Below are 27,405 nucleotides of genomic sequence, written 5' to 3' on the forward strand. Positions count from 1 at the left end.
AGAAACCTCAGGAAAATTCCAGCAGGTTCTTGGCTGGGGAGAAACATGCAATACTCCAAGCTCTCTGACTGACCAAAATGAAGCGACCATATTTATTCTTGAAAGCCAAGAAACAAAGTTATTTCTAGCATGAGAATTTCAAGTTCTCATGTCCTTGCCTGTTTTAGATTCACGTGATAATGCTTTTGGCCTCACAGTAAGAACCACAACAAAAGAAAACATTTACCTATTTACAGAGCCATTCTGAGAGAAGTCCTGTTCAGTAGGTCTGAAGAACTCTGCCATATTGTCCAGCAGTTGACTGAATCCTCTGTTTAAACACGTGCTCAAAACTGTACTGAAGTCTGGACTGAAAAAGTAAATATGTGCTGTTTTGATTCCTAGCATTAATTTTTCCAAAACCAAAACCCCTGCAAATCTCAAGAGTATCTGAGGTTCCCAAATCTTTCCATCTCCACAGCAAAACAGTCAACAACCTCAACTCTACCCTACAGATACTAGAAGATATCTAAAATGAAGAGCGTTCCTTCCTTACCTACTTCTTACTAAGCAGTAACACAGAGGGACTCATCCTTAAAATGCCCTAGATCTCTAGCAGTTACATTCTAAGAATAGTTTGGCATTTGACTCTCTTCATTCCTATTCAAGGCTTATTATAGGAGCCTCACTGCAGTAGCTCCTGTAGAAGGATGCATACAACCACTCATAAAACCATGCATTAAAAACAAATTCTGGTAAGCCAAAACTGGTGTTCATTTTATCAAAGCAAGTAAATGCAACGTAATTACTCTCAATTTACAGCAGAAGGGAAGTACTTCTCTTTTCCTACGTAACTAAGAAAATGCGAGGAAGAGCTACGGGTCTAGCTGTGAAAAACACCTTTGTATTATTAAGGCAAGATTATTTCTTAGGAGTTTCAAAGCACTCCAATTTTGAAAATCCCAGCCTTTAATTATGGAATATAAAAACGTAATGCAGCACAGTGGCTGAACTACCCACATTTAGCAAATGAAAGTTCATCACTTTCTATATAAAACTAATTGTCTTACGTAAACTGTAGTTGTAAGGAGTTCAATATGAATATTTTCTGTATACCTTTCCAGCATATCTCTAGTTTCATTAAGTAATTTAATTGTAGCAGTGTCTCTTTCTGTGAGTCCACAAGCCTAAAAAAAACCAAGACAGATGCCACTTTGTGAGAAATCCATAAGAATCATAAAAGTAAGGGTGGAAATCGTTTTGTATCATGGAATTAAGTCAAGATGAATGTTAAGACATCTATTAAATAGAAACAATTTATCACAGTGAATCAGATTCTTTATATAGTTATGTGTGGCTTTTTATTTTACTTAAAAAAAAATAGTTTAAAAATACTAGCAGAAAATACCACACTAATGCAGCTGAAATAAACACTGCATGTTAGCTGAACTTTAAGAGATAAATGCGTGGGGTCACACACAATGAAACCTCAGTTTCTTCTTCATACCAGCGTAGTACCAAGTTGAGAACCAGTTTTCACCAAGCTGTGAAATGGCCGGAGTCAAATATCATCAGAAAATCTGGGAAATTACTTCAACGTTACCACTGAGATAAGATACACCTTGCTCTTGAGTCCTGTTCATTTTCCATCCCAAATGAACAAAAAGACTTTGGCACACCATCACTTTTTCCAGCACAGCATCTCTCTCAGAGATGCTACAATTGTTCAGGCTCTTTGCTGGTGCACAAGTAAAAGGTAACATATTTCAGCTTTGGACTACGTTAAGCAGCACTATGCTATGGCATAAATCATGGGCTAAAAGCACTAACATGGCTGTGTTTCTGAGTTCAAAGCTAACGCTTATTTTCAATCAAGTGTGAAGAAGGTACAACTTTCCTCATCCTAGATCAAAGAGATGAGGATGTGTAAAAGAAAGAGGTACTGCCATTTATCAAAGATTTGTTTACCACGGTGTAACTAGAGGACTGTTATGCACTCCTCCCTCTCCAAAATGAACAAAAAAGTTAGATGAAATAAACAAAACAAGTACCTGGGTAGCGAGGGGGTTTTCTTCATCTGGCATCAGATAATGACATAAGGGAGAATAAGGTGCGACCTGATCTGAATCTCTATGTTCCACTACGTCCCTGATTTCTTTTAGTTTCTGTTCCAGCTCCAGAAGAGACAGGGCATGCTTAAGGGAAATGCTGAAAAGGCAGAAAGACTATTAATTTTGCAGTCAACACTGTAATGATGTAGTGTTTATTTACTGATAATATGCTCACAGCAGGATGCCAATCTGATACTGGTTTGCACTGTCGTGCTCCCAGCCTGCCAAAAGCTTTGTCTTGGAAAAAGTCAGTATTGCATTTATTTCTATTTTTTAAATTCTAATAAAACTCATTGCTGTGGGAGCAGTCATCACAGTAAAGATGAAAAGCTAACCACAAGGAAATATGGACCTCTTACCTTCCAAAAACTTTATGCACAGCTTGTTTAACGATAGTTATTAACTCAGTCAGTCCTAGAACAAGAAAAGTGTCAAAGTTATTCTAATGATTTGCTCAAGTCTAGAGAAAAGGAGCATTTTGTAAGTGAAGTTGGTTTATAAAAAGTATCATACCATCTCCTAACAGGTGCTGGATACTTGATAAATATTGCTGTTGAACCTCAGGGGGAGCTAGTGGTGTCTGTGGAGGAAAAAGAAAAAGTTCTGTGAAACAACAATAGAAAACAACACAGAAATAATTTCAAACAGGTAGCAAACATTTTCCTTAATCTTTATAATACCCTACAGCAGACAGAGTCCACTCCAGAGACCACTCTCCGTGCAGGTCTGGAAAATACACTTGGTAGCTACCTGCTGACGAGAGGTTTCCTCTGTATCAGAATACTGGAAAATACAGCATATGGAGATGAAAAATTTCCTTAAAGAAAAACTGAGAGAGGTCCTCAAATATAAATCATACTTTCCCTTCAGTGTTTCACAGCTTGCTGTGGTCATCCTTCCAATCACATGTTCCTACCAATATATTTTCCTTATACATAAGCAGGCTATGAGGAATAGCAGGACACCTGCATTTACAAGTTGTCATAGTTGAACTGGGAGATAAAAGTCCCCACCCTAAAAATTAAACCTGCTGGAATAGGATATTTATGCTCAACCCTAGCAGAAACCAGAGAAATCCCTTGATAAAAACGAAGCTTTGGGGAGTTGAAGAGAACGTCTATTTGTTCCAGCAAAGTGCCTCACAGCTGATTCTGTCAACCCACTCCTCTACTGGAAAAGTAACAGAAAGAAAACATTTCTACTCCAGAGCCTCTTGCCCAAAAAAGTCTTTTCAGACTTTACAAAATGCAAACATGACCTCCATCATCTTTGGCTTCCCTAATGAAAGCTTTTCTAGACCCTTCAGACCTGCCTTTGACATGCTGTCCCTTGACTCCCAGCAAGAGAGATCAGAGAGGAGCATATACCAACTAAGAAAAGTTTGCATTCATTATTTTTAGGTGAGCTGTCCAACAATTTGCAGATCTTACTCCAGGTATTTAGTTACTCTGAAATCTACTATTATTGAGCAATAGATATACTGTATAAACAAAAACCAAGCTTCTACTTCATCAACAGATACTTACGTAGATGGCCTTCTAGAGTCCAAAAAAACCCAACCAGTCAGTATTTCAAAAAACAACATTTTCCTTTAACCCTAAGAGAATTTAACTGAAGATATTAATGTACAAGCTAGGGAGAGCTAAGCATTTATATATGTATTTGCATACACATCCTGGATAATTTGCACAATATTACTGTTACACAAAAGACTAAAGAAAGCAAAGAAATCGTTTTAAGTTTGATGCTTGGATTGAAATGGCTGTCTTAAAGTAATACAAATGCAGACAAAAGGTATTATTCTATATTGCTAGTATTTTGTTAAGCAATATTATCACAAATAACCTAAATTTAGAAACTATAATAGAATATCAAGAAACCTTACTATGAGTAATGCCTTCATGTCTCCCCCTCTGAACAGAACACTTGCTCTCATTCAAATATTGCTGAGCTATGCCTTTCCATCTCTCACTATCTCTTCCTTTCACTCCCAATAATATGAAATTTCAACCTTTAAAACAAGAAACTTACTGTGCCGTTCTTGCAGACTGCAGCATTATCTAAGTAGATGTAACCACCAATTATATTTAATTGGACTCGCAAAAGAACTACTAGCATACAGGTGCTATAGACAGCTACAATGCTTCTTGTGAAACCTTGAGGAGAGACAACAAAGCAATTTCAAAGTTAGGAAAATACGAGTGAGTCAAGAAAGGAGAGTGCTACCGAGATTCAAGAAGTACTGATGATTTTTAAACACACAGCAATTTCTCTCAGTGGTTGTCTCAACACATATTTTCATAAAACATGCCCCAAATTACCGTGAGTCCAATACGTGCAGGAGCAACTGCTGAAGTGTTGTCCCATTTAAATCATAGGATCACAGAATGTTCCGAGTAGGAAGGGACACACGGAGATCAGAGTCAAACTCCCAGCCCCACAAAGGATCACCTATAAATCAAACTACAGATCTGAGAGCACTGCCCAAATGTTTCTTAAACTCAGTCTTGTTGTTGTGATCACTTCTCTGGGGGGCCTGTTCCAGTGCCCCAAAGTCTTATATAATTACAGAAATTGATCCAGAAGGTGTACCCTGTAACAGTGCTGTCAGATCCTCTTTCTGTCTTATGCCAGGAAATACACAGAGTATGTTAGCCCTCACACAACTAAGATGCAGAAGGTGTAACAGCAGCTACAGGAGAAAGAAGAAGTTACCTACGGCAGAAGTAGCCAAAACCAGAGAAGCAGTGGTGGTAGGGATAACAAACGGCAGTAACAAATCAGAAGTAGTAAATAATAATAATAATTTAAAAGCTTAGTGATTTTTCACTACATAATTATCTGACTTCACTGTTATTCCTTCCCTTCCACTGCTTGCACCAACCAATACATAAAATGATGAACCAAAGGGTTCATATAACTACTGCTGTGGTGGTGACCTCAAACAGGCTTGAAAAGAGACAATTGTTGGCTGTGTAAGGGCTGGAGTACATTATTGGGAGATGTTTTTTGCTATGTTCAGAATTGAACTTTGTGAAAAACTAGACTGATTTTTCCATGATGGTACAGAAAGTCCTCACAAAGTTTTGTTGAGCTGGATAATACACGAGGGCCAATAAAATCCTTCACATTGGTTTTTGAGCATCTGCCTTCCATAGGAGATATGAAAAAGTCCTTAATAAGGAAATTTTCTGAGGGAGCGTATGAGAAACTTGCTCAGTAGTGCGTTACACTATCTTTGTACCTTCTGAAACAACAATGTACTCTAGTGTTTAGAGTGCACTTTAAATGGTATGAAAGTCACTTTAAAATTTATACTAAATAGTATGTAGATGGAATCATTCATTTACACTTACTTATTATCTTTAAATCCTCCCATATTTCTAACTTGTTTGCTGGCCTGTGGGGAAAAATAAATTGAAATATCAAGCATTGTATATTTTCCTTGGAAATTAATAAACACATTAAATAAAACTTCAGTGTTCCAAGGCAAATTCATTTAACTATTATAATTACTCACATCAGATTTACATCCACAGTGATTTACTTCACTCAAGAAAACAGTATATAAGCAATGCACGATGAAGTCACAGGAAAGATATTCAAATTTAAACGTTTAAATACAGTATTTATTGATGTCAATTACTTACAGTTATATCATCAATTTTGAGTTCCTACAATAAGCAGTCAGAAAAAACCCACGGACTGTACACAATCTAGTTTTTCCTACGGCCTTGATCATGCATATATTTAATACTGATCTCAGTTTGGTAGGGCTTTCTGTACCCACCTGTGCACAATAAGCAAAGGATCAGAACTTCTATCCTACTTGCTTAGAAGATTTACCATTGTCTGACTTGGTTTTAAAATACTGACTTGATTATCTAAAAACAAAGCGATCATGACCATATGTGGAAAAGAAGTCTACCCACATAAATGCCGTAAACTCAGGGGTTTTTCTTCCATTGAAATATATTTACCTTTTGGTCTGTCTGATTTCTCAGATATATATACTCTGCAGACAAAAAGCAAGACGACAGATGGCACAGAATTACAGAATACCCCAACCTGGAAGGGATCCACAAGGATTATTGAGTCCAACCCCTGGCTCTACACAGGACCACCCAAACTTGGGGCCGTGCCCACAGCCATGGGCAGCCTATTCCATGCCCACCACTCTTTTGTGAAGAACCCTTTCCTGACACCCAACCTGCCCTTCCCCTGACACATCTCCATGCCATTCCCTTGGGCCCTGTTGCAGTCACAGAGAGCAGAGCTCAGAGCTGCCCCCAAAAGTCCTTGTGAGGAGCTGCAGCCACCATGACGGCTCCCCTCAGCTTCTCTTCTCTGGACTGAGCCAACCAAGGGACCTCGGCCACTCCTCATATACCCGGCCCTCCAGACTCTTCACTATCTTTGTAGCCCTCCTCTGGATGCTCTAATAGTTTGATGTCCTCATATTGTGGCACCCAACCCTGCACCCAGTGCTGGAGGTGAAGCCACACAGCACAGAGCAGTGCAGGACATCCCTCCTCTCGCTCAGTGGTAGCACTGGGCCTGCTGCACCAGGGTATGGCTGCCCCTTGGTCTGCCAGGGCACGCTGCTGGCTCAGATTCAACTTGCCTCTTTTCCCTGCCTGCATGCACAGATACACCTGAACTAAGACCTATGACATATTTAAGACTAGTAAACAGACATGATTTTAGCAATACAACAGCAGACCTAAGAACCAGCTAACCACCCAAGAGGTTTACTCAGCTGTTCTCTCAGGTTAACCACTGTCAGTAAAAAATGTCTGTGGTGTCTCTAGTGTGGAGGAATCAATTCGCAGAAGTAACTTAGGGAAACATTTGGTAATTTCTTGGGATCAGAAGTAACACTTAAATATTTAGCGCACACAGTACAGATTAACCCGTTCTTAGATTTTACAGTAATCTAGTTAATAAAATACACACACTTCTCACAGACCCAGTTAACCATTAAGCAATGCTTTTATCTTTCTGAAACACACGTACTTTGGCATTAGTTTGACCATTTTATTAATTACACAGACAATTTTTTAGCTCACTGCCATTAAATACTGCAAACAAACTGGTATTATAAACTATTAAATCTACAACTCCAGAAAGAAGAGGCAGATTTAAAGTAGAAAAGAAAAAAAAGGATAGCTAGAAGAGATAGAAGAATCCATAGCACTTCACTTTTTACAAACAAAATCAACAGTTTTAACTCATTCAAAAGCCAAGCAAAGACTTTAAAAAGATACAGTAATGTCACTGTAGGTGAAACACATGACAAGACTCAATACTACAAGCCTTACTTATAAGCAATACATTTTCTGTGCCAACAGAAGAAAGGCCAGCACACCAACATGAGCGTTTGTACCTACTGAGTCAAAATATATTTTACAGTAAAAAAATATTTGTTTTTTAACAAAGTTTCTCCTCACAACCAACAGCAACAATCAGTTAACAGCTGAAGACTGCATGTATTAAGCCTAACAGTGGCTTAATGGAGAAATGGATTTTTCAGTCTTCACCTACTACTCAATTTTTATTCTGCGTTCCTTTACTTAGAAAAGCAGAAGCAGTGCAGATAGCATTACAAACATAAACAGAGTTCTGGAATTAAGTTTGTGATGAATAACTGGGAGAAATGCAACATCTGCAAGACTACAGCAGCAATTACTTTCCCCATCTCATTCAATCTCACTGATTTGAGAAGGGTAGAACAGACAGAACAGCAGCACCGGTAGCCTTGTGTGGTGCTCACTTTTTAAAAGTTTACCTGGAAGGCTGAAGAAGTCAGTCTGCCTATACCCCCGATCTACTCCTATCCTACCCAGATTACTAAAATAATGTAAAAAGGTTTTAAATTTAAGGAACTGAAATGATTTTAAGTTTAAGGACTTCTGATAGATGATGAAAGAAAAAGACCGTTTATTTACAGATGCTAAAGATGCTAAGACTCCATATCTACTCTTTTGTATAGGCTACAAGAGAGACACTGGAAGGGTCCAGAGCTGTGTGATTAACCTTCCAAAATCAAAGTGGAAAGAAAACAAATCTATACGTTTGTTTACAGCACCAGAATGCAAAGCTTCTTGAAAGGCTCTCTTTAAAGCCTGCTCTGCAGCCTCATTTCATGATCTGTGTCTCCAAGCCCCTTCTCTACCCTTCAAAAAGTTCAAGCATCTATCTAAAACTTCCTCTGCCTAAGTCAAAAAAGAAAGCACAAACTCTACCATAAAATACACTCTAAATTAGAATACCCAAGGATACTCTTGGTCTCAGCTGCATGTAACCAATATTTTAAACACACATATATATGTTTGTTTGTTCTCAGAAACGCGTAGCATAAATATCAAGAAGTCCCATCACCATTTCTGCTGGGATGATTGAAATTCAGAATTCTGCTTCTGTATCCCAAAACTACTCCAACTACTTAAACAAATTGGAGACATTGGCTGTATTTTGACCAAAGAATGCATGCTACAGAGAATAAACAAGGCCCCTACTTGTCTTGGACATGGAACAAGAGGCTATAGATACAAGTAGACTGTTCTGCTGTATAGTCCAGAAGACAAATCTGGTCATCCACAACATCCCTTATTCATTCAGGTTAATTTTCATTAAGTAGAACTCTTACTATGGGAAGTACATTAAATATTCCATATAAACTAATTTTTTCCAGTTACTTGTCGTTTGGGTTAACTATCACTCAACTACAGTATCCATTCCTCACATCACATATTACAAAACCATTATTTAAAACATAATTCCCATTTTAAATATCACATTCTGTTGGGTTCTTATGGGAGTATTTGACTGGAAAAAGGTCAGTGATGGGATAGCTAATTTATTAAATGCTGGACAGTTGAAGTTACAGCTATATAAATAAGTTAGCAGGAGCTAAACAGGAAAGGCAGTCTTGAGGGAGTCAGAAATTCTATGTTAATGGCCTACCGTAACACTTTTACTCCTTCCTCAATGCCAAGCAGCTTTTAAGGTATGCTATTATGCACTTTATTTAATATGCCATTTCTTCTTACAGTTATAATGAAAACAAGGGTGTTTTCTGACATGGAGAAATTTGTCTTAAAGTATGACATGCCTCTATAGCTTCTTATAACTCACTTCCATTTGTAAAATCATTTCGGATACCTTCCACTACCAATCACATCTGATCTCAAGAAGATTACATAAACATTTTACCAAATAAAAACAACACAGTAACGATGTTCTATTGAACACAAAGTACTCAGCGATCCAATCTTCCCTTAAATAGAGCATTTCAACAAAAATCATGGCTCTCACTGTAATATCTCAAAGTGCTAACTATCTCTGTGACGTTTGGAGAACACTAGCCATACCTATCAAACTACATCTAACATGACAAAACATCTATATAGTGATTTCAAAATACCTTAAGATCAGTGATTCAACAAGGCACAGAAGAGAAATCCTGCACACTCTCTGCGTTATAAATACATCATTTGAAAAAAAAAAAAAGATATCAAAACAAGTTATTTGTAACATAATGAAATAATCTTACCTATTTTTAAGAAGAGATGTGAGACTCTCAGAATTTAACTGATGCATTAAGGCATCCCTCAATGTAGGGAGCATTGACAGCACTGTTAGTAAAAGAAAAAACAAAAATATAAACCAAAAATTTTCAACATAGAGAAAGTATCATTAATCCATACCCCACTTCACTCGACAGCTGCTATACTGCATTGGTCCCATTTGCTCTACATGCAAAGCTGGGAGGACAAGAACCTAGGAACTCCTGGAATCGCCCTGCACACCTCCTGTCAGTTTGGATACAATGCTGTCCTTATGTGGCTACGTGGCTATTCCCGGCTCTGTCTGCAGACCTATGCTCACATCCTGCAGGATCTGTGTACACACACCGTCAACTCCCCAGAAGAATAATCAGTGAAAATCCACACTGTTGTATTTCTCCAAATAGGAAGAAAAAATCTGAAGGTTTTTGTTTGTTTACTTTGGTTTCCTCCACCCCCCTAAGAGAACTAAGGAAAGGTACATCTTAAATAAAGGAAAGCTGGTGGGAGAACATGTCTGACTTCCAAAACATCCAAGGTCTAATCTATTGCTATATGATGGGAACAAGGAATGGTAAACAAAAGCATTCGCAGAACACGATAAACACCACAAACACAATATGAAAAAATCTTGGCAAAATGCATGCTGCCGCACAGAACACACTTTGTACAATTAATGGCAAATAAAAGCTTAGTCCTTGCAGTAGTCAATACCAGCAGTCAATAGCAAATAGAAAAAGATAATAAAGAAATACAAATTGCTCAGAGTAAACAAAGTGCACAGAAACCATTTGCAGTCACTTAATAAATTGCTACAAATTTCAAGAGGAGAAGAAAACGCTGCCCAATTTGTGTTACAGAAACAGTTTTGAAAGGTCTGTGTTCAGACTTACGTCCTCCCCAAATCCCGAGATAAATGACAGAATAAAATCACTACCGTTTTTGGTACCTTTCAGTTGTTCAAGTGTAGGGAATTAACACAGAGGTATGCTTCTTATTCGCAAATAAAACTTACCCCCTGAGATCTCTGTGTGGTTTGCTAGCCATGTGCTACAATGAATAAGGGAATTAATCCTGCAGTAAATTCTGGGTGCTGCTCCACACATCAATGTGATGCACAGTTGAGGACAATGCAAAAAAGGGTCTTGAACTGATAAATCATATAGGTTACATAAGAGATGAGTATATTCAAACCAAGGATTAGGATGACCCCTTGAAATCTCTTCAATCCTCTGTTCCTCAGATTTAGTCAGAAGACATAAGGGCGATTATATATACACACTACTACTTAGTTAAGACTTTGAATTCACCTTCCTTTCTTATTCTCCTTAATTCCTGTCAATATGTAGTATAAATCCCCAAATAATTCCACTTCTCAAGAACATAAACTATTTCCTTATCTTACCTGTCATATTGCATGTCCTCTGATTACTCTCAAAATGATACTGCCTTCGTGCCTGGGCGATGTATTCAGCTGCCTCACGTTCTTGGATTTCTCTGATTTTCTTCTGCCCATATTTTCCTAGTAAATAGACCCCTAAAGAGAGATTTTCAGATTACAAACTGCTTTCAAAACGTGAGCAAAGCCCTTTTCACCTCCTTTCATTGGTTTTAAACCATAAGGGTACAAAGTGACTTGAGAGGAGATACGTGGGTCTCAAGTATTTTAACAGTAATTAGCAAATAACGTCACTACTCCAATTTTGAATTCAGTTCTAATCTCGGGTCATTAAAACATTGCAGTATATTCTCCAAAGCTATTACCACTATTTCAAAAGGTTTGTCAACTTCGTGCCCTAATATTTATGGTCACGAAAAAAAATCATTGGGTTATTCATATTGGCGGCGTGTTTCCCAATGTGCAATTGCAAACCAGACCAGTTTGGAACAATCATAATCACTTCCATTTTTTTTTTTATCTTAAGAGACTTTTGGGAAACAAATGGAAGTGAAGCTCTCCCGCTTCAACCCTCTGGCAGACTCAGCACTTGTCTCCAATCACCCCATCAGATGCAAACTTCAAAGTTAGGGCTTCCTCGACATAAAACGCAGTTTCACCACTGTTAACTCTTAACCAAAATGAGACTTCATAAACAACAACGATTTTGCTTTAAAACATAATCAATTCCTGTCAAGAATATATATTTAGAACAGATTCCAGGGTACCGATTTTACTGTTGGCAGCCCACTGCTACAGCAGCAATTAACTTTTTTAGTCTAAACAAATAGTTTTTGAACACAAGACTCTTCCAACCATATTTAATTCCACCACATGTTGCATTCAGACATGACCATATGTCCAAAAGACAAGCTTTGTTTCATACCTCCCCTCCCCCACAAATAAACCCTTTAATTCCAGGTTTTGTGGCAGAAATATCACCTAGGTTTAAAAAAAGGCTTTTCCTGTATGTGCACATGGCATGGCAGTCATGAGACTATAAGAAGGAAACAAGAAAAATCATGTGTAGGCCCCTTAGTAACATGCTGGGGCCGCACCTTTGTAATTAAGATGGAGGGAGCTAATTGCCTGACAGTTGGGCACTCTGCACTAAACTGCCATGTGTCTCACCAGGGTCCAAAGTTGCATCAGCAGCCATCCAGCCTTCAATGCAACTGAGTGAGGCAATACATCAGGAGTTCAATTTCTTCCCTCCTCCTCCGAACAGAGGTGTAACTTTGACCCATCACTAACTGATATCGTGCACTCCAGCTTCGCCTTTAAGAACGCGATGCATAAAAAGTTAGTCGAGGTAAAAACTGCATCATCCACAGAACTTAAGCAGAATGAATGAACCAAAAAAATTGTTCTTGCATGTGAGCAATGAATGGATGCCAAGTGCTCTCCTGAATACCTCAAGTTGTTTGCAGGACTTGATGCTGTGCTTGGGGAATTCCAGTCCTGGTCTCGCTGCTTTTTGAGGATGAACACTTACACCAATCACTCCTGCATGCAAGTTTCCTGATTGAGGGGTAATTCAAGGAGCTGCCTGCCTGGGACTTGCATGCGAGCTCACATTTTGCTTTAGAAACGCTGTATCTGAATTGATACAGAGAAGAGTTGGGAGCAGGACCTGAGCGAGCCACATCCTAACAACTGCCATGCTAACAACAAAGCCAACATCAGCTAAGATAATTGTAAGAAATGAAACTGATGTTTTGAAAATTTCTGTTGTTAAGAACAAGCAAGGGGAATGGCAACTTTTTACAACAGCTAAAATATCTCCATTTTACTTCTCCGTAGGGGATAGGTCAGCAGCAAGTGGCAGCAGCAACATTTTGCTCACGTCTAATTAGCTAACAGTGGTATAGATAAATCTTCATACAGTACCTTTCCCATATGTCCCATACAAAACCAGGAATTAAGACAATTCAGCAATAATGAGACTGCCCAAAGGATAATTTCTATGGAAACCTATCTCCACCTTCATTAATGTGGTTCAGCATTTCTGAAGCACACAGGTTCAGTACAAGGAAGGATTACAGCCACTGACATCCGTGCATTCAGGTATAGGAACGTCAGCAAAGATCTTGAACTACATTTCCTATTGCTCTATAACTGGTCTACAAAGTGCAACACATACTGGCTGTCCCACAACACACTCAACATCTGGGGTCTATAATGTCTATCTACCTCCTGTGGAAGCAATTGATCAGTCAGAGAACTGAGAGAAACGTGCTCCAGTTTATCACTGCTGTATAGTTTCTTCCCACCTAGATGGAAGTAATGGAAATAGCTTACAAAATCCACAGGCTCTCACACATTCACGACAGTGATTTCAAACCAGTTGGAGGTTTCTCACATCACCCAAGTAATGACTTTCTCCCTAAGCCTTTTCCTTTTTTTCCCTCCAGGCTGGATGTGGCTCTGGGCAGCCTGGTATACTGACTGGTGACCCTGCACACAGCAGGGGGGTTGGAACTCGAAGATCATTGTGGTCCTTTTCAAGGCCATTCTACGATTCTGACTCTTTCTTCACAGGTGCAACTAGTAACTAGGAGGCATCGAGTTTCAGGAAATCTCCTTACAACTCCACGTGATCTTTACCAACGCAACCATCCCAGGTATAAGCAGACAGACTTCTGAACCGAAACGCTCTTTCTGCAAGCTGAAGGTTGCAACAGATGAAATTGAGTAACAATTAATTCACTGCTGAAATCAGAACTGCACATTTCAAACGCATCCTGAACTTGCTCTTCTACAACAGAGATAATGACAACAGCGAAACATTTTGTAATATCCAACACAATCTGGACTGAATGCTGAGCACTGAGTTAAAAGCCACTCTAAACCTGCTTGACCAGTAAGAACAAATGGATGCAGTGTGTCCTTATGGCTAACACACGTAAGCTCTTTCTCTGCTTTAAATAACAATTCTCGTGGGTTTGATCCTTGAACCCTAGACTTTGCTTACTTCAAGAGATTTAAGTCAATTTACTTTATATTGCTAAAATACCAGGCCCTTGAACTATGGGTTCCCATAAGGTCTTTCCTAAGTTGAGGTGCTTTCAACAAAAGTGAAAAATACACATATTTCAGTTGCTTTTCTATCAATTTGAGCACTTATCTCATGGGTTTTGCAAAAGATTTTTCTGCTTATAAGACAGAGCATAGGGATTCACAAAAATTGCATTAAGAATGATACCCACCAATAACACGCAAGGAGTTTGTCTCAGTAAGCAGAGGCAGGAGTACCAACCAACTTAAATTGCTGTGGTTCTTTAGTAACTCACTGATAAAACATTGCACCAGCAATAATGCAGGGACTCTTCCGTACTGTCTAATGAATAATTAAATACTCACACCACTCTGCCCATGAGTCCAAGACTTAAAATCCTTAGGCTTTTGTAATGCCCCGTTTTCCCTTGTTACTTCTGCCTTCCCAGCAACTGCAGCTCTTAAGAAGAAAAACACACTAGAAAGATGTAGATTCCAGTCTCTGACTGGAAATCAGCAGATAAGCTGATTTTTCAGAAGCACAAAAACTTTGGGTTTTTTGTGTCTTTTTTTTTTTCCTTAGGTCTGGCCACACTTTCAACGACTTTGATTTTGTCCCTGATTTTTAGTTAGTTGTTTGTTTTTGTTTGTTTGTTATTTATATATTTCATTCAGTTGACAGCATTTCAGTGAAAGTGGTGCTGAACCATATGCGAACAACACCAACTGTCAGGAAAAAGCTGTGGGTTTGGTGATACCAGGACGGCTCCCAGGCTGGCAACGGGCTATTTACACGTGATGAATTCAGGATTTCAGGCTGGCAGGACTACTGAGAGCCATCAGCTCTACCATACCTGCTTTCCCAGTCAGACATCAATCCACACTTCCAACTGAGGCTGGAGAACCCATGCTTTCTCTATTCCCATTTGTCTGCCTACCACTCTCACAAGGACAGCTGAAGGGGAGGGGGAACAGCTGGCAGGTTACAGTTTGGCACATTAAAGTAAGTCTCATTAATTTACCATGGTGGGCTGCCGGCATGGAGGCTCAAACAGGTAAACATAACCTTATTTTGTGTTTGTGAAGACAGAAAGCCTGCAGGGAAGGGACAAGGTGGTTTGACAGTAAACACCATCTAACCTAATATCGTACACCAATCAGAACTCTTTGGAAAAACACAGAAGAAATTCATGCTGGAAGGGTGCAGAGGCCACAGCTGAGGCGTCTGAAGTATATCCACTGCACCTCCTCAGAAGGCCTCACCTGAACCAAAAGCAACAAACAGGGAGAGACAAAATGCACTGCAGAAACCCCGCAGCCCTCAGAACACTGAACTGCTCAGACAAGTTCCTGTGGGCATAAATCAAACGCGCTCCTTAGCAACTCTGTGATCTTTAATTCTGTGTCATTTGCATACAATATACGGAGATCTGATGAGTGAGCGTGCAAAGACTTGGCCGTGTCTTATGAGAAACACCTCAGCTCAGCGAAGAAAACAGTGCTACCAGCCGCACGGATGTGCATTTTATTGCCACGAAGACACAGGTCCGAGGTGCTCCTTTAAATCTATTCCCAGCTCGAACTAATCTTGTAATAACTCCCAAAGAGGAGCCTACCACACCGTACCCCCGCGGCTCAGACGGAGCTCTGAGGGAAGAACGGCTCCAACGGCCGCTCTCACAACCCCTCCTCTACCGTTACCCCCGAGCGTGGGGCCCGGGCTGGCCGGGCGGCACTCGGGGAGCGAAGGGCCCTTGGGGAGGGAGGGCCGCGGCTCCCCAGACCGCCACAGAGCCCCTTCGGCCGCGCCGCGCCGCCCCGCGGGCACTCACCGCCGAGGAAGGTGCCGAGGACGAGGCATTTCTTCTTGTGCCGCTTGAGGAAACTCCAGAGCGACCGGAGCATCCTGCGCGCCCGACGCGGCCGCCCCTCGCCTCCCTGCGTCGGCGGAAGGGGCGGTGGCGGCGGCCCCCGGCGGAGCCCTCGGCGGCCCCGCCCGCGGTGCCTCCCCGCGCGGCCCCCCGGAAACAGCGCCCGCGCTCCGTCGGGCCGCCATGGAGGACGAGGCGGCGTGGATGGAGCGGGCCTTCAGCATGGTCAGAGCGGGCGGGGAGCCGGGACGGCCGCGCTGCGGGGCAGGGCCGTCCCGCGTCCCCGCACTAACGCTGCCCCGCGCCGTGTCCGCCCGCAGGCCCAGGAGGCGCTGGAAGCCGGGGAGGTGCCCGTCGGCTGCCTGCTGGTGTACGACGGCGCGGCGATCGGGAAGGGCAGGAACGAGGTGAACGAGACCAAGAACGTGAGTGGGGCGGGCGCCGCGGTGTACGCGCTCGGCGGGGGTCGGGGAGCGAAGCCGGGGAGGGGCCGACGGCACCGCGCTTCTTCGCGTTTCGGACGAGTCACGAGCGGGCCTCGGCAGCTTGGCGGGCGCTTGGGGAGAGGCGGCTGGAGGGCCTACCGGTTTGTAGTCATAGATACATAGAATCGCTTGATCCTCTTCCAACTGAACACCTCCATACAAAGAGAGAATCCGTAAATGAATAAAAGTCTCAGTTTGGAAGGTGAGGGAGAAGACAAGGACTTAGGAAGCTGGATAACTAACAAAACCCCGCGTCTCGTTTACAGAAGTCATTCCTTTGGCAAAGGTGTTACTTCTAGAAATGACTACCTTTGAATTTTAGACCTGATGCTTGCAATTTTAGCCCTAATCTTAGGTCTTATATATGCTAAGAGGCCCGTTAAAGTCAACAGGGATCTTGTAAGATCTTTGTAAGTGGATCTGAGTGCAGGATCTGGCTGTAATTTGTATTCAATGCATCTAATCTCAAAGTGTAATAAAAAGTGAAAATGAATCTTCTGAGTTGGTTAAGGAACTGATGAAGCCTCACTTGGAGTACTGTGTTCATATGTGGAGCCCTCAGTACAGGAGAGACATGGACCTGCTGGAGTGCGTACAGAGGAGGGCCACAGAAACGATCCATGGAATGGAACACCTTTCCTATAAGGACAGGCTGAGAGAGCTGGGGCTGTTCAGCCTGTAGAACAGAATGCTCTGAGGAGACATGATAGCGACCTTTCATATCTAAAAGGGAGCTACAGGAAAGGAGGGGACAGACTCTTTAGTGGGGTCTGTGGTGATAGAACAAGGGGGAAGTGGCTTCAAGCTCAAAGAGGGCAGGTAGAAGTTAGATGTAAGGAAAAAAATTTCTACAGTGAGGGTGGTGAGGCACTGGAACAGGTTGCCTAGAGATGTGTTTGATGCCCCATCCCTGGAGACTTTCAAGGTGAGGCTGGATCAGGCCCTGGGCAACCTGATGTAGCTGTGGTGTCCCTGTTCATTGTAGGGGAGTTGGACTGGATGAACTTTAAAGGGCTATTCCAACTCTGAGGATTCTGTGATTCTAAGTCCAAAATTTACCGCTCAAGACAAATCTAATTCATGTTATAGGACATCTGTAATGTATTAAAATAGTTTGACACAACTCAAGAATGTTGTTGGCAGATAAGACAGATATTTTTGGTAAATCAAGTGTAAACACCATGGGCAAGCAGACACTTCTTGGGAGAACTGTGCCAGAGATATCAGTGCTGTGTAGAAATCATGTGTTTATAAATGGTCAGAACGTAAGTGGTAAGGCTGGTATCAAAATCATAATCAACTTAAAAGTATTAGGGAAGCTTTCAGCCTTTTTTTATGTTAACATCAGGGCTGCCTGAAGGTGCGTACGTAAATCCAAGTAGCCCGATCTCAAAAATTCCGGCTGCATTTTGGAAACCATCAGCTGCTAATATCATATCATTGAAAGGCAGGCCATTTCTGTGTTTCTGTTCAGCTTATGTTTCAACTCTTTTGAGGCTTAATTTCATAAATATTTATACCATAGTGATTAGAAATGCTAAGTACTCAGTGCTTCCAAATTTCTGATCATACGGTTATTTGTTCCATATAGTCTAAAAGAAAATGTAAGTTAGAAAGAGGCAATTACTGGGAAATGTGGGTGTTTTCAGTTTTCTCCTGGCATTATTGAGCAACAAACCTAGAGAAAAACAAAATCTCTCTTGAACCATTGAGGCAGTTCCAGCAAACATCATAGATTTGTCAAGTTCCACTTAAAGTTCTCATCTCACCTCATATTGCAGGGCTTCTCCAGAACATCCTTCCTTAGGTGGCTAGAAAATATCTGATTTCCAGTTCAAACTTTCTACGATCTGTTTATATCTCTCTGTTCTTGTGCCAGCATAGAATCATAGAATCCTTAGAGTTGGAAGAGCCCTTTGAAAGTCATCCAGTCCAACTCCCCTGCAATGAACGGGGACACCACAGCTACATCAGGCTGCCCAGGGCCTGATCCAGTCTGGCCTTGAATGTCTCCAGAGACAGGGCATCCACCACCTCTCTGGGCAACCTGTTCCAGTGCCTCACCACCCTCACTCTAAAAGATTTTTTCCTTATATCCAACTTAAATCTACCCTCTTTAAGCTTGAAACACTATTCTTTGTTTTACACAGCTTGGATGTATTTAAAGTCATACCCTCTTTGGGCTTTTGTTTTCCCCTCTTTTCCCCAAGCCTCTTGGAATACTGTCTCTGTATTCATTCTTATTCTTCTCCTCTACATCCATTCCAGCTTTGATTCACCTTTTCTGAATTCAGTTAACCAGACTATGTTTTATTCCAGATGGACTTTGTAGTATGCCTGGATTGATAGCAGCAGTATTTCCCACTCTCCCTGGATAAAAGTCTGCCCGTTTTCTCTGGAGCTGTCTTTGTCTTTAACGCTGTTTTGTTATACTTTGTGTTCTGTTTTCTCCCTACTCCTGTGCCTAAGACCATCTGCTTCTTGAGTGATACTCTGACCCTCTTTATTTTGATGACATCTCTCATTGCATGTTGGTAGCTTGTGTAGCTTATATTATGTAGGTATTTCTCTAATAAATGCTCATGTCCCAACTGTAAAAAAATAAATAAGAAAAATTATCTTGGAGCATCATTGCTGATAGGTTTTCTCTGGACAGGTATCTCCCTTCCCAGTGTAATTTCTCTTCTTTACTTACTTTTGTATTCATTTAAGTCTGCAGTCCTTCCCTACAATTCTTCACTTCTCAGGAATCAAGCCACCACTAGGCTTTATGTCAAATGAATTCCCTGTTTTCTCCTTGTGTAAGTCCTTCCTCTGTTCTAAGGGACTGCAGTTAGGTGCAGGCAGTGTCTGCTTTATGCCTTCTTTCATCCTGTTCCTAATCTGCTCATCTTGTCCAAAAGATTTAATTGCTAAAAGCTTTCAGATTTCTTCAGTCTGTCTCTTGTTACCCTGCATACTCTGTTTCTGCCCTGTATATCCATTGCAAAACATACGAACATCTGAGATACTGCTTTTTACGGTGTGAGTAATTTTCAGAGTTCCTGATCATCACATTCTTCTGGAAAGCGTTGATATTGGATGATGTTTTTGTGGTTTTTTTATTTTATTTCTTTAGGAGCATGGCTGTGGCATCACCATTTCAAAATAATTAGACGTGTCATTACTTGTATTCATTGGGCAATAGTGCAACAAATGGCTGTGTAAGACACCAGTTTTCAACAGCCTGGCGATAAGTACACACGTTGGTGCCAGCACTGCGTTCCCTCTGGCCTCTCCCACGTTTGCTTGCTTATTCAGTCTTGCCTCAGACCAACCTTACAATGTCTTCCTTATAATACATGTGACCTTTCCCAACCTGAACTGTTTTTTTAGTGTCTTTATTAACATTTGTGATGCAGTCATATGCTTCCCACTAAAATGTTCTTTCCTTTATGTTATTTGTTGATACATGCAGACTTCTCATCTTTGTTATCTCCTGCTGGGTCATTGTAGCACATGTCTTTGCCCACGGCATCTTGCACATGCACTATGTGATAATTGGAACTGAAACACTGCTCACACTCTTAAACTACTAATGAAGCCACAAGACAAGATAGAACTTTGAGCACTGGCCTCCTTTGCTCTCACTTGTTAGTTCTTGTCAGAGTTCTAGAAGGTAAGCTTTTCAGGGTACTGATGGTATCTTTATTTGTCTATAAAGACATTTGGCTCTGCTTGGGGTACTCTTTTAATAACTCAAGGCTTTTTACCTGGTGACATCAGCTTAAAATAGTTCCTCCTTGGAATACCATCTGCCACTCTCTAATAGTTTTCTTCCCCCTTTCTATTTTTACTTGCTTTTGGTGTCTCAACTTTACAACAACAAATTTAAAAGCAGAGTTGGTGAATCAAAGTGAAAATGGTCTTTTTTTCATACGTTGTTTTACACAGAGCACATCATTAAAATACTATCTAGTCGTAGCTCAATTTAAAAGAAAACCTTAAGACAAATCTATAAGGTCAAGTTGTTTTTCCCCATATCTTGTCTTCAAGAATGACTTAAGGAAGATGCTTAAGGAAGAAACTCAAGAATCGAGAAAAGAAAAGTGTAACCCTTTCCCCTGCACATCCTTTCCTCTTCCGAAAGTGAAGAGCTTTGGGACTTCCAGAGCCCAAGACTGTGTCTGGATCACCGCTGCTGATGGCTGTCTGTGCACATATCCGCCACAAATTTGTCTAAACATTTTTTGAACTCTTTTATGTTGTTGGCTTCCATAGCATCCTGTCGCAACGAGTGCCACAATTTAATTACTTGCTTGGTGAAAGAGTACTTCCTTCTGTTTGCTTGAAATTTGCTGCCTGCTAATTTCATTGGGTGCCCACTTGTTATAAGAAATAGTAAATGAAAATTTACTGTTTGTCTTTCCACATTTTTCATGATTTTTTTTTAGAAACCTCTACCATAGTTTTCTTTACTTGGAAAAAAATAATGGCTGTTTCTGCCGAGTTAAGGGACATGGTCTAGTTAGTGTCTGTATGGACACTGTGCTGTAACATGCTTATGTTTGCAGTTTGTGCTCAGGAGTTGAAAAGCCAATGTGGCACTGATGTATTTTCCTGATTTTAGGGGCGCAAAATTAGAATAGCCTCAACTTACACGTGTGTGTTATAATGGCTGTAGTAGTTCTGGGGGATCAGCGTGCAGGAGGACATTGTGTCTGACGTCTCCATAAGGTGTGTGCACGAAGACTTCAGCTGATGCACTCTCATTGTTCAGTAAGGGACCCTTCATGAGTCTATGATTCATGGCAGCATTTCACTAGTAGCTCTGGAGCAGTCGTGTCTACATATTAATTCAGATCCATGTTTTTATTCTGAGTAGGTTCATTATGATGGCAATCCAGATCACAAGTGCACTCATGAAATCGGTTTCTTGTCTGCTTACCAGGCTTTGGATTGTGTCTCAGAGATGGCAAACTCTTCCTTTCACATGAAGAGGCACTTCTGGAGCATACCTAATGCACTCCAGCTGTTGATGGACATACTCTGTACAACTAAACTGGAACTAATCCAGTGTGAACTCCCCTGCATTGATTTCAAGTCTTCAGCGCTGTTTTGCTCTGCAGACACACTCCTGTTGCACTGCGCTATTTGCTAATGTGGGCACAGGCAATATGGATCTCTGTAGGAGTTTTAAAACATTTTAAAGCAATATTAAGCTTATCACAAATTGATAGATGCATGAGTCCTTGCCATGTAGCGTACAGCACCTTACAATTATCTCCGCTGATCTTCACAAGGCTAAAACATTAATGTAAATTCATGTATTGAGAAGTTATTTAAGATCACACAAGGACATATTTAGCAGAGGTAGAAGTATACTTCAGATTGCTGAAGTCTGATTCTAATTTGTGGGTTAAAACCCTCCATTTCCCAAAGGAAATTAAGAAGGAGAATACTGACAACCTTAATTCAAATAAGTGCCAGGCTCCATAACTGGAGAGTCCTTTCATAACTACTGCTATGTGATATTTTTGCTGTGAGATTAGGTTGGCAAAATACACTGCTGCCTGTTACATGAGAATCTTATTGTACATGTATGCATTACTAAGCAGCATTAAACCTCATGCAGAGTGAAAATACTATGTGTACATAGTAGGCCAAGTAATTCCAGAAATACACAAAAGTTAATGTGTATTCACAATACATTCATTCTGTGCAGGCACAGGAAAGTCCTCAGAGATGGAAAGGTACCAGCTAGGAGCAGTTTCTTACTATTGCCAGAATAATTCACCTGGCAGGCATTCTTGGTCTTTGGAAGCAAGCAGTGGGCTAGGTGAATTGTTGTAGTGGGTTTGGATCTCCCTTTAACTGCAAGTAGAGCTTTCATGTCTCATCTTATGCTATGCTGGCATGACAGAGAGCTGCCTAAAAACAGGTAAAAGAAAAAAACTGCTTTGAGCTTGCGGATCTTGTGTGTGCTGGGTTGAAGATTTCTTCTTCAGCTTGGGCTGCAAGGAATTGAAAATATTTTCTCATGGAATCTCTTCTGCAGTTTGAACAAGCAGAGTGGTGTGCTGGAATGAGACTTCTCAAGAAAGCATTATCTTACGTATTTCACAGAAGTGAAATGAATTGCACTATTGATAAATTAGATCATCAGATTAGATCATAAATTAGACCGTTGTATCTTTGACTTGAATGAAGATTAATTTTATGACTTTGTATTCTATTTCCATCATGTCTGAACAAGTGAGATGCTGAAAGCTGTGTATCTATACAAACTTTAAGAAAATGTTTATTTTTATCTCCTAGGCTACTCGACACGCAGAAATGGTGGCAATTGATCAGGTCCTTGAGTGGTGCCAGCAGCACAAGAAAGATCACGAGGAAGTGTTTTCACACTCGGTATTGTATGTAACTGTAGAGCCTTGCATCATGTGTGCGGCTGCCTTGCGCTTGATGAGTATCCTTTCATGATATTCACGCTGGGAAACTATAAGTAAAAGTGTCAGTCATTTCATAGTGAGCCCACAGAGAAGGGCTTGACACTGTCAGGCAAAGCCAACATGGGTACCATCTTACTGTTTGAAAGTCTGTACCATCCTCCTTTTAGTGTATGGTAAATAACAAGAGTGAAAGAGTGAAAGAGAAATGGTGCAATTACAACAATGACTTATCTTAAGGATCACAGAAGCACAGAATGGCCCAGGTTGGAAGGGACCTCAAGGATCATGAAACTCCAACTCTCCTGCCACAGGCAGGGCCACCAACCTCCATATCTAATGCTAGACCAGGCTGCCCAGGGCCCCATCCAACCTGGCCTTGAACACCTCCAGGGATGGGGCATCCACAACCTCTGTGGACAGCCTGTTCCAGCACATCACCACTCTCATAGTAAAGAACTTCTCCCTGACATCCAACCTAAATCTTCCTCCTTCAACTTAAAACCATTTCCCCTTTTATTGCTATTATCTATCCTTTCAAAGAGTTGGCTCCCTTCCTGTTTATAGGCTCCCTTTAGGTACTGAAAGGCTGCAATGAGGTCAGCCTGCAGCCTTCTTTTCTCCCAGTGAACAAGCCTGGCTCCCTCAGCCTGTCAAGGGTATAAAAATACACCTTAGAAATATCTGTTAGTACATAACATAGGATGATCTCAGTTCACTGTTGGGTTTTGAACAGTGTTACGTGGCTTTATATGTTTTGGGATTCACACTTATTTTCTGAGAAACACTGAATGTACATCTTCAGCAATGCATCTTAGATTATTCAGAAGTAAATTTTGGTTCTAGGAGGGAAGAATTACAGTGCAAACTAATTTAGTTTGAAAAGTACAAGCACATTTTAGTAACATGTAATGAGTACTTGAATCAGGTTACTTTAGTTCCTGCTTGCTTTTTACTTAATACCTTAACTCATTCACATAAATTCCACGAGTCGTATATGGCTGTCGAAATGAGCGATTTGGAGGCTGTGGTTCAGTTTTGAGCATTTCCTCTGATGATATCGTAGACACGGGAGAACCATTTGAAGTAAGCTATAAAATGTTTTCCTTTGTTTTCAGCTAATATACTGTGCCTGGCCTGGTTAGTATGCTTTGAGAATGTTATGGATCAGTTTAAGGGGACCCAGATGGAAGATGAGCAGATGTCAAGTGCACTTGACTTAACAAGAAAACAAAAAATTAAGACCTTAGAGAAAACTGAGGGAAATCCTGATAACAATCATAAATTATCTAAGAGGATCTATCGGAGAGGAAAGAAAAGAATTATACTCATGGTAAGGAATAAATATATCTAAAAGATGTGCATTGCTTAGAACAGTAACTGTATTCTACAGAGGGAGAGAAGGAGAAATTGTTTTAAGCTGCAGATTGTACAAACACGTAACAGAGATCAACTACCAGCAATTTACTAGGCTATTGTTTTTTAACTGAGCCACTGGAAGTGACTGTATGATGTATTTGTGTTCTCAGTCCATACATATATAAGGTGAAATGCATTACCTTACATCTACTTCATATAGTTCAAATCTGAAAATAAACATGGACTACAAAAGTAGCAGAGGAGATTTAATTTAGGCATGAAGAAGCTTTTCTGAACAATAAGGTTACTAAAGCATTGGAACAGTGTCTGGAGAGAAAGAGGCATCTTCCTCATTTAAGAAAGGTTGGGCAAGTGTTCAACAGAGGAATAGTATACATAATTGTAGATGGTTTATGGCATTATACTTACATACCTAAATGCCTATGCATATGTATGCATATGTAGAGTTTAACTATAGCCTTACATTTATTACGTTACAAACAATTGTAGATTATCCTGTGTTATACCCGAATATTGACTAGAGTCCTTAGAGTTTTTTTCCACACTTAACATTTGTAGTTCAGTGAATGCAAAAAGTAATAAAATTCAGCATTGTAAATAAACACTAAAGGCTCAAGGCTCAGAAGGAATTTCAATCAGTGGACAGTACTTTCTGGCACTCTGCTATTAACATCTTAAGCATCTGAGTTAACCTGTAGAGTCCAAACTGCAAGTGTTCATTTGCTGACAATGGCATGTGATATTTAATATTTCTGTATGTTCAGAGGAAAGAATTGAGAACATTCTTGTAACTTTTAAGTAACTAGGGAAATTATACGCTCTACTGAGCCTCAACCTGGTATTTTTAAAATGTATTAGGAACCTGGAAAGGAAATGTTGTGACCTTCAAGTAGTTAAAGGTACATGTTAAATTAGCAGAATAGACAGTACAGTACAGGATAGACAGTACAATTATTCTTTACTTAAGGCGTTATTGTGAAGCACAGACTGCGTAATTCTCAGATTCTCACCATTGTAATTTGAACAGTGCATTGCTGGCTATCGTGCCAAAGACGCAGTGGAGATGTTAAAAGCTTTCTACAGACAAGAAAATCCCAATGGTAGGTTTCACATTAACGGATCTATTTTGATCCCACGATGTAACTTAAGACAGTGCTGGCACTCGTATTTTGTAATTCACTTCTCATGGTTTTTCCTCTGTTTCTGTTCCTTCTTTGCAGCACCAAAATCAAAAGTACGGAAAAAGGACAATCGTAAGTAGTCCTATGGTGACGTGAGGGAGAGGTGTACAGAAATGTGATACGTGAAGTTTTCTTCGGTGTGTTTCTCAGGATGTACAGTCAAATAAAACCATATTAAATACGTTCTGTAAAGCGTTTTTACTAATAAGATGCTGCCTTGTCTTGCATCTCTATGTATGTCTCTGATTTCCTGTTACTATACATTCCCAAAAAGAAGAGTAAGTGACTGTTCATGAGTGAGATGAAAATTCATGGTCCAGGCTGTGTTGTTTACAGCCAGATGAATTCATTATAATGATGCCATTCTGCACAGCACATTCTTGAGTATTTTCCTCTATTCTATCTGGAGAAGCATCTTGCTTTTCAATAGCAAATGTTTGCTTAGGCAGATAAGTAAATCTCTTGGAAGGTTACATTTGTAAGACCTTCACATTTCTTGTGTGTAGGCTGAATCAAAAGATATATAAGGCACAGGACGGTCCTTTAAGATTTCAGATCAGACTATTGTAGCAGTTCTTTTTTGAACACTCCCTCTAGCACATAGCAGATTTTCAGACAAATTCCAGAAGTCATGTAGACTACAGAAACGTGTGCAAGATTGCATGTCTCAATTTGTATGTGCTATTGCTAATGAGCGTAAGCAAGTACCATTTGGCTTTCCAGAAAGCAGTGTTTTCATACAAAGTTGCAGAAGATGTGAAATCTCTCATGAATATTAGGATAAGAAATGCTTTATTGTTAAGAATCTGTTAAGAAGTTGGAGTTATTCCCAGCTACTGAGTTGTAGTAACTGCGGTGGGCAGATACATAGGAAAACGAGAACTATTGGTAATAGTATGAATAAAATGTCTGTGAGATACTGTATCTTTTCCCAGTGCTGGTTGGTTTTATCTTTTCCATGTACTTTGCTTGGCCATGCAGTAATTTATAATCCAGAAGAGGGCCTTACAGTTCCACTAATGAATTAAGAATACAAACCCAGTACAATCTTGACTGTATTGCTCTTAGTGGGTACTTACCTTAAGCATGAAACTGTGGCTTAAAGAGTTAATATTTAGCAATTTGAGAAATCATTTTTTTTTTTTAATGTGAAGCAGTGGTTAGAATCTAACTACAGAAATTGAGTACACTTAAACCTTTTGGATATTTCAAACAGGTATGCTCAAAAGTGTGGTTTTGTGTGTTTTTTTTCTTAAAGAGCATTAAGAATATTACTTTGACACCACTCCTCCTAATAGCTTAGAATTCATATTTTGCTTATTTAGTGGCTGTTTGCAAGTGATCCGGGAAAGAAGCATTTTTATTGTAATAGCCAATGTCAGAGTTTGGAAGCACTGTCCATTTAACTTAAACCCTTTTAATTTTTACATCTGTGACTTGTCCCATCCTTCTGACCCACTGACCATTTCTTAGCAGTACTCAGTACATTGCTCTCAAGTACTTTCCATAAGCAAAAGGTGTGAGGTCCATAAGCAAAAATCTTCAATTACAGATTCCTTTAGCTTCAGGGCTCCAAGGGCTCATGAAAAAGGCAGCTCTGCTGGAGGAGCTATTTAGACAAAGACCATTTTTAATGACTGCAGTGACTGTTCTTGTAAATAAACAGTCACACCTGTGGTTGTGGTATTTTATTAGTAATACCAGCTAGCTATTTATCTGTGCAGATACTTACATTCCATTCTCAGAGCAGACTAACATTTTTATATAATGAAGTCTCTAAAGTTCAAATCAAAGGAAGACTGTAGGCTTTGAGCTTGTCACAGACGTCAGTGACGGTAAGAATCGGAGCCTATGTATTGTTTTGGGCCATAACCTAAGTCTCTTAGGACCTGTGCTGCTGAGCAGCAAAGAAAGCTTTCCTTCCCCGTTGTTTCAAAGAATGTTGTTGGTATTTGCACGCTGTGACA

The 27,405-nt window shown here is 40.3% G+C and overlaps 2 protein-coding genes across 5 annotated transcripts in view; one reads left to right on the forward strand and one right to left on the reverse strand.

Moving 5' to 3' along the window:
* The window catches only part of PEX3 (peroxisomal biogenesis factor 3), a 57,026-nt gene that overhangs the window by 2,180 nt on the left and 27,441 nt on the right, over positions 1-27,405 (reverse strand). For 2 of the 3 annotated variants that reach the window (XM_046939745.1, XM_046939746.1), the window contains 9 exons: positions 11,064-11,195; positions 9,646-9,727; positions 5,447-5,490; positions 4,122-4,246; positions 2,604-2,670; positions 2,450-2,504; positions 2,031-2,187; positions 1,096-1,166; positions 227-349 (listed from right to left, as the gene is read on the reverse strand). In XM_046939745.1, the coding sequence (XP_046795701.1) occupies positions 227-349; positions 1,096-1,166; positions 2,031-2,187; positions 2,450-2,504; positions 2,604-2,670; positions 4,122-4,246; positions 5,447-5,490; positions 9,646-9,727; positions 11,064-11,070 (731 nt within the window). In that variant the 5' untranslated portion in view covers positions 11,071-11,195. Of the gene's footprint in view, positions 1-226; positions 350-1,095; positions 1,167-2,030; positions 2,188-2,449; positions 2,505-2,603; positions 2,671-4,121; positions 4,247-5,446; positions 5,491-9,645; positions 9,728-11,063; positions 11,196-15,925; positions 16,042-27,405 lie in introns of those variants that run through there. The other variant, XM_419708.8, reaches the window with a different exon arrangement.
* Positions 16,109-25,619, forward strand: ADAT2 (adenosine deaminase, tRNA specific 2). Of its 2 annotated transcripts, XM_419709.8 has the most exons (6): positions 16,109-16,189; positions 16,285-16,389; positions 22,747-22,897; positions 23,857-23,963; positions 25,285-25,357; positions 25,478-25,619. In XM_419709.8, exons 1-6 carry the CDS (start codon positions 16,148-16,150, stop codon positions 25,516-25,518), a joined length of 519 nt encoding a protein of 172 aa, XP_419709.1. In that variant the 5' UTR covers positions 16,109-16,147; the 3' UTR covers positions 25,519-25,619. The 2 variants fall into 2 exon arrangements, with proteins under 2 accessions (XP_419709.1, XP_040554417.1); XM_040698483.2 differs by lacking the exon at positions 25,285-25,357.

This window comes from Gallus gallus, chromosome 3 (genome assembly GCF_016699485.2).
Source record: "Gallus gallus isolate bGalGal1 chromosome 3, bGalGal1.mat.broiler.GRCg7b, whole genome shotgun sequence".
Classification (NCBI taxonomy): Eukaryota; Metazoa; Chordata; class Aves; order Galliformes; family Phasianidae; genus Gallus; species Gallus gallus.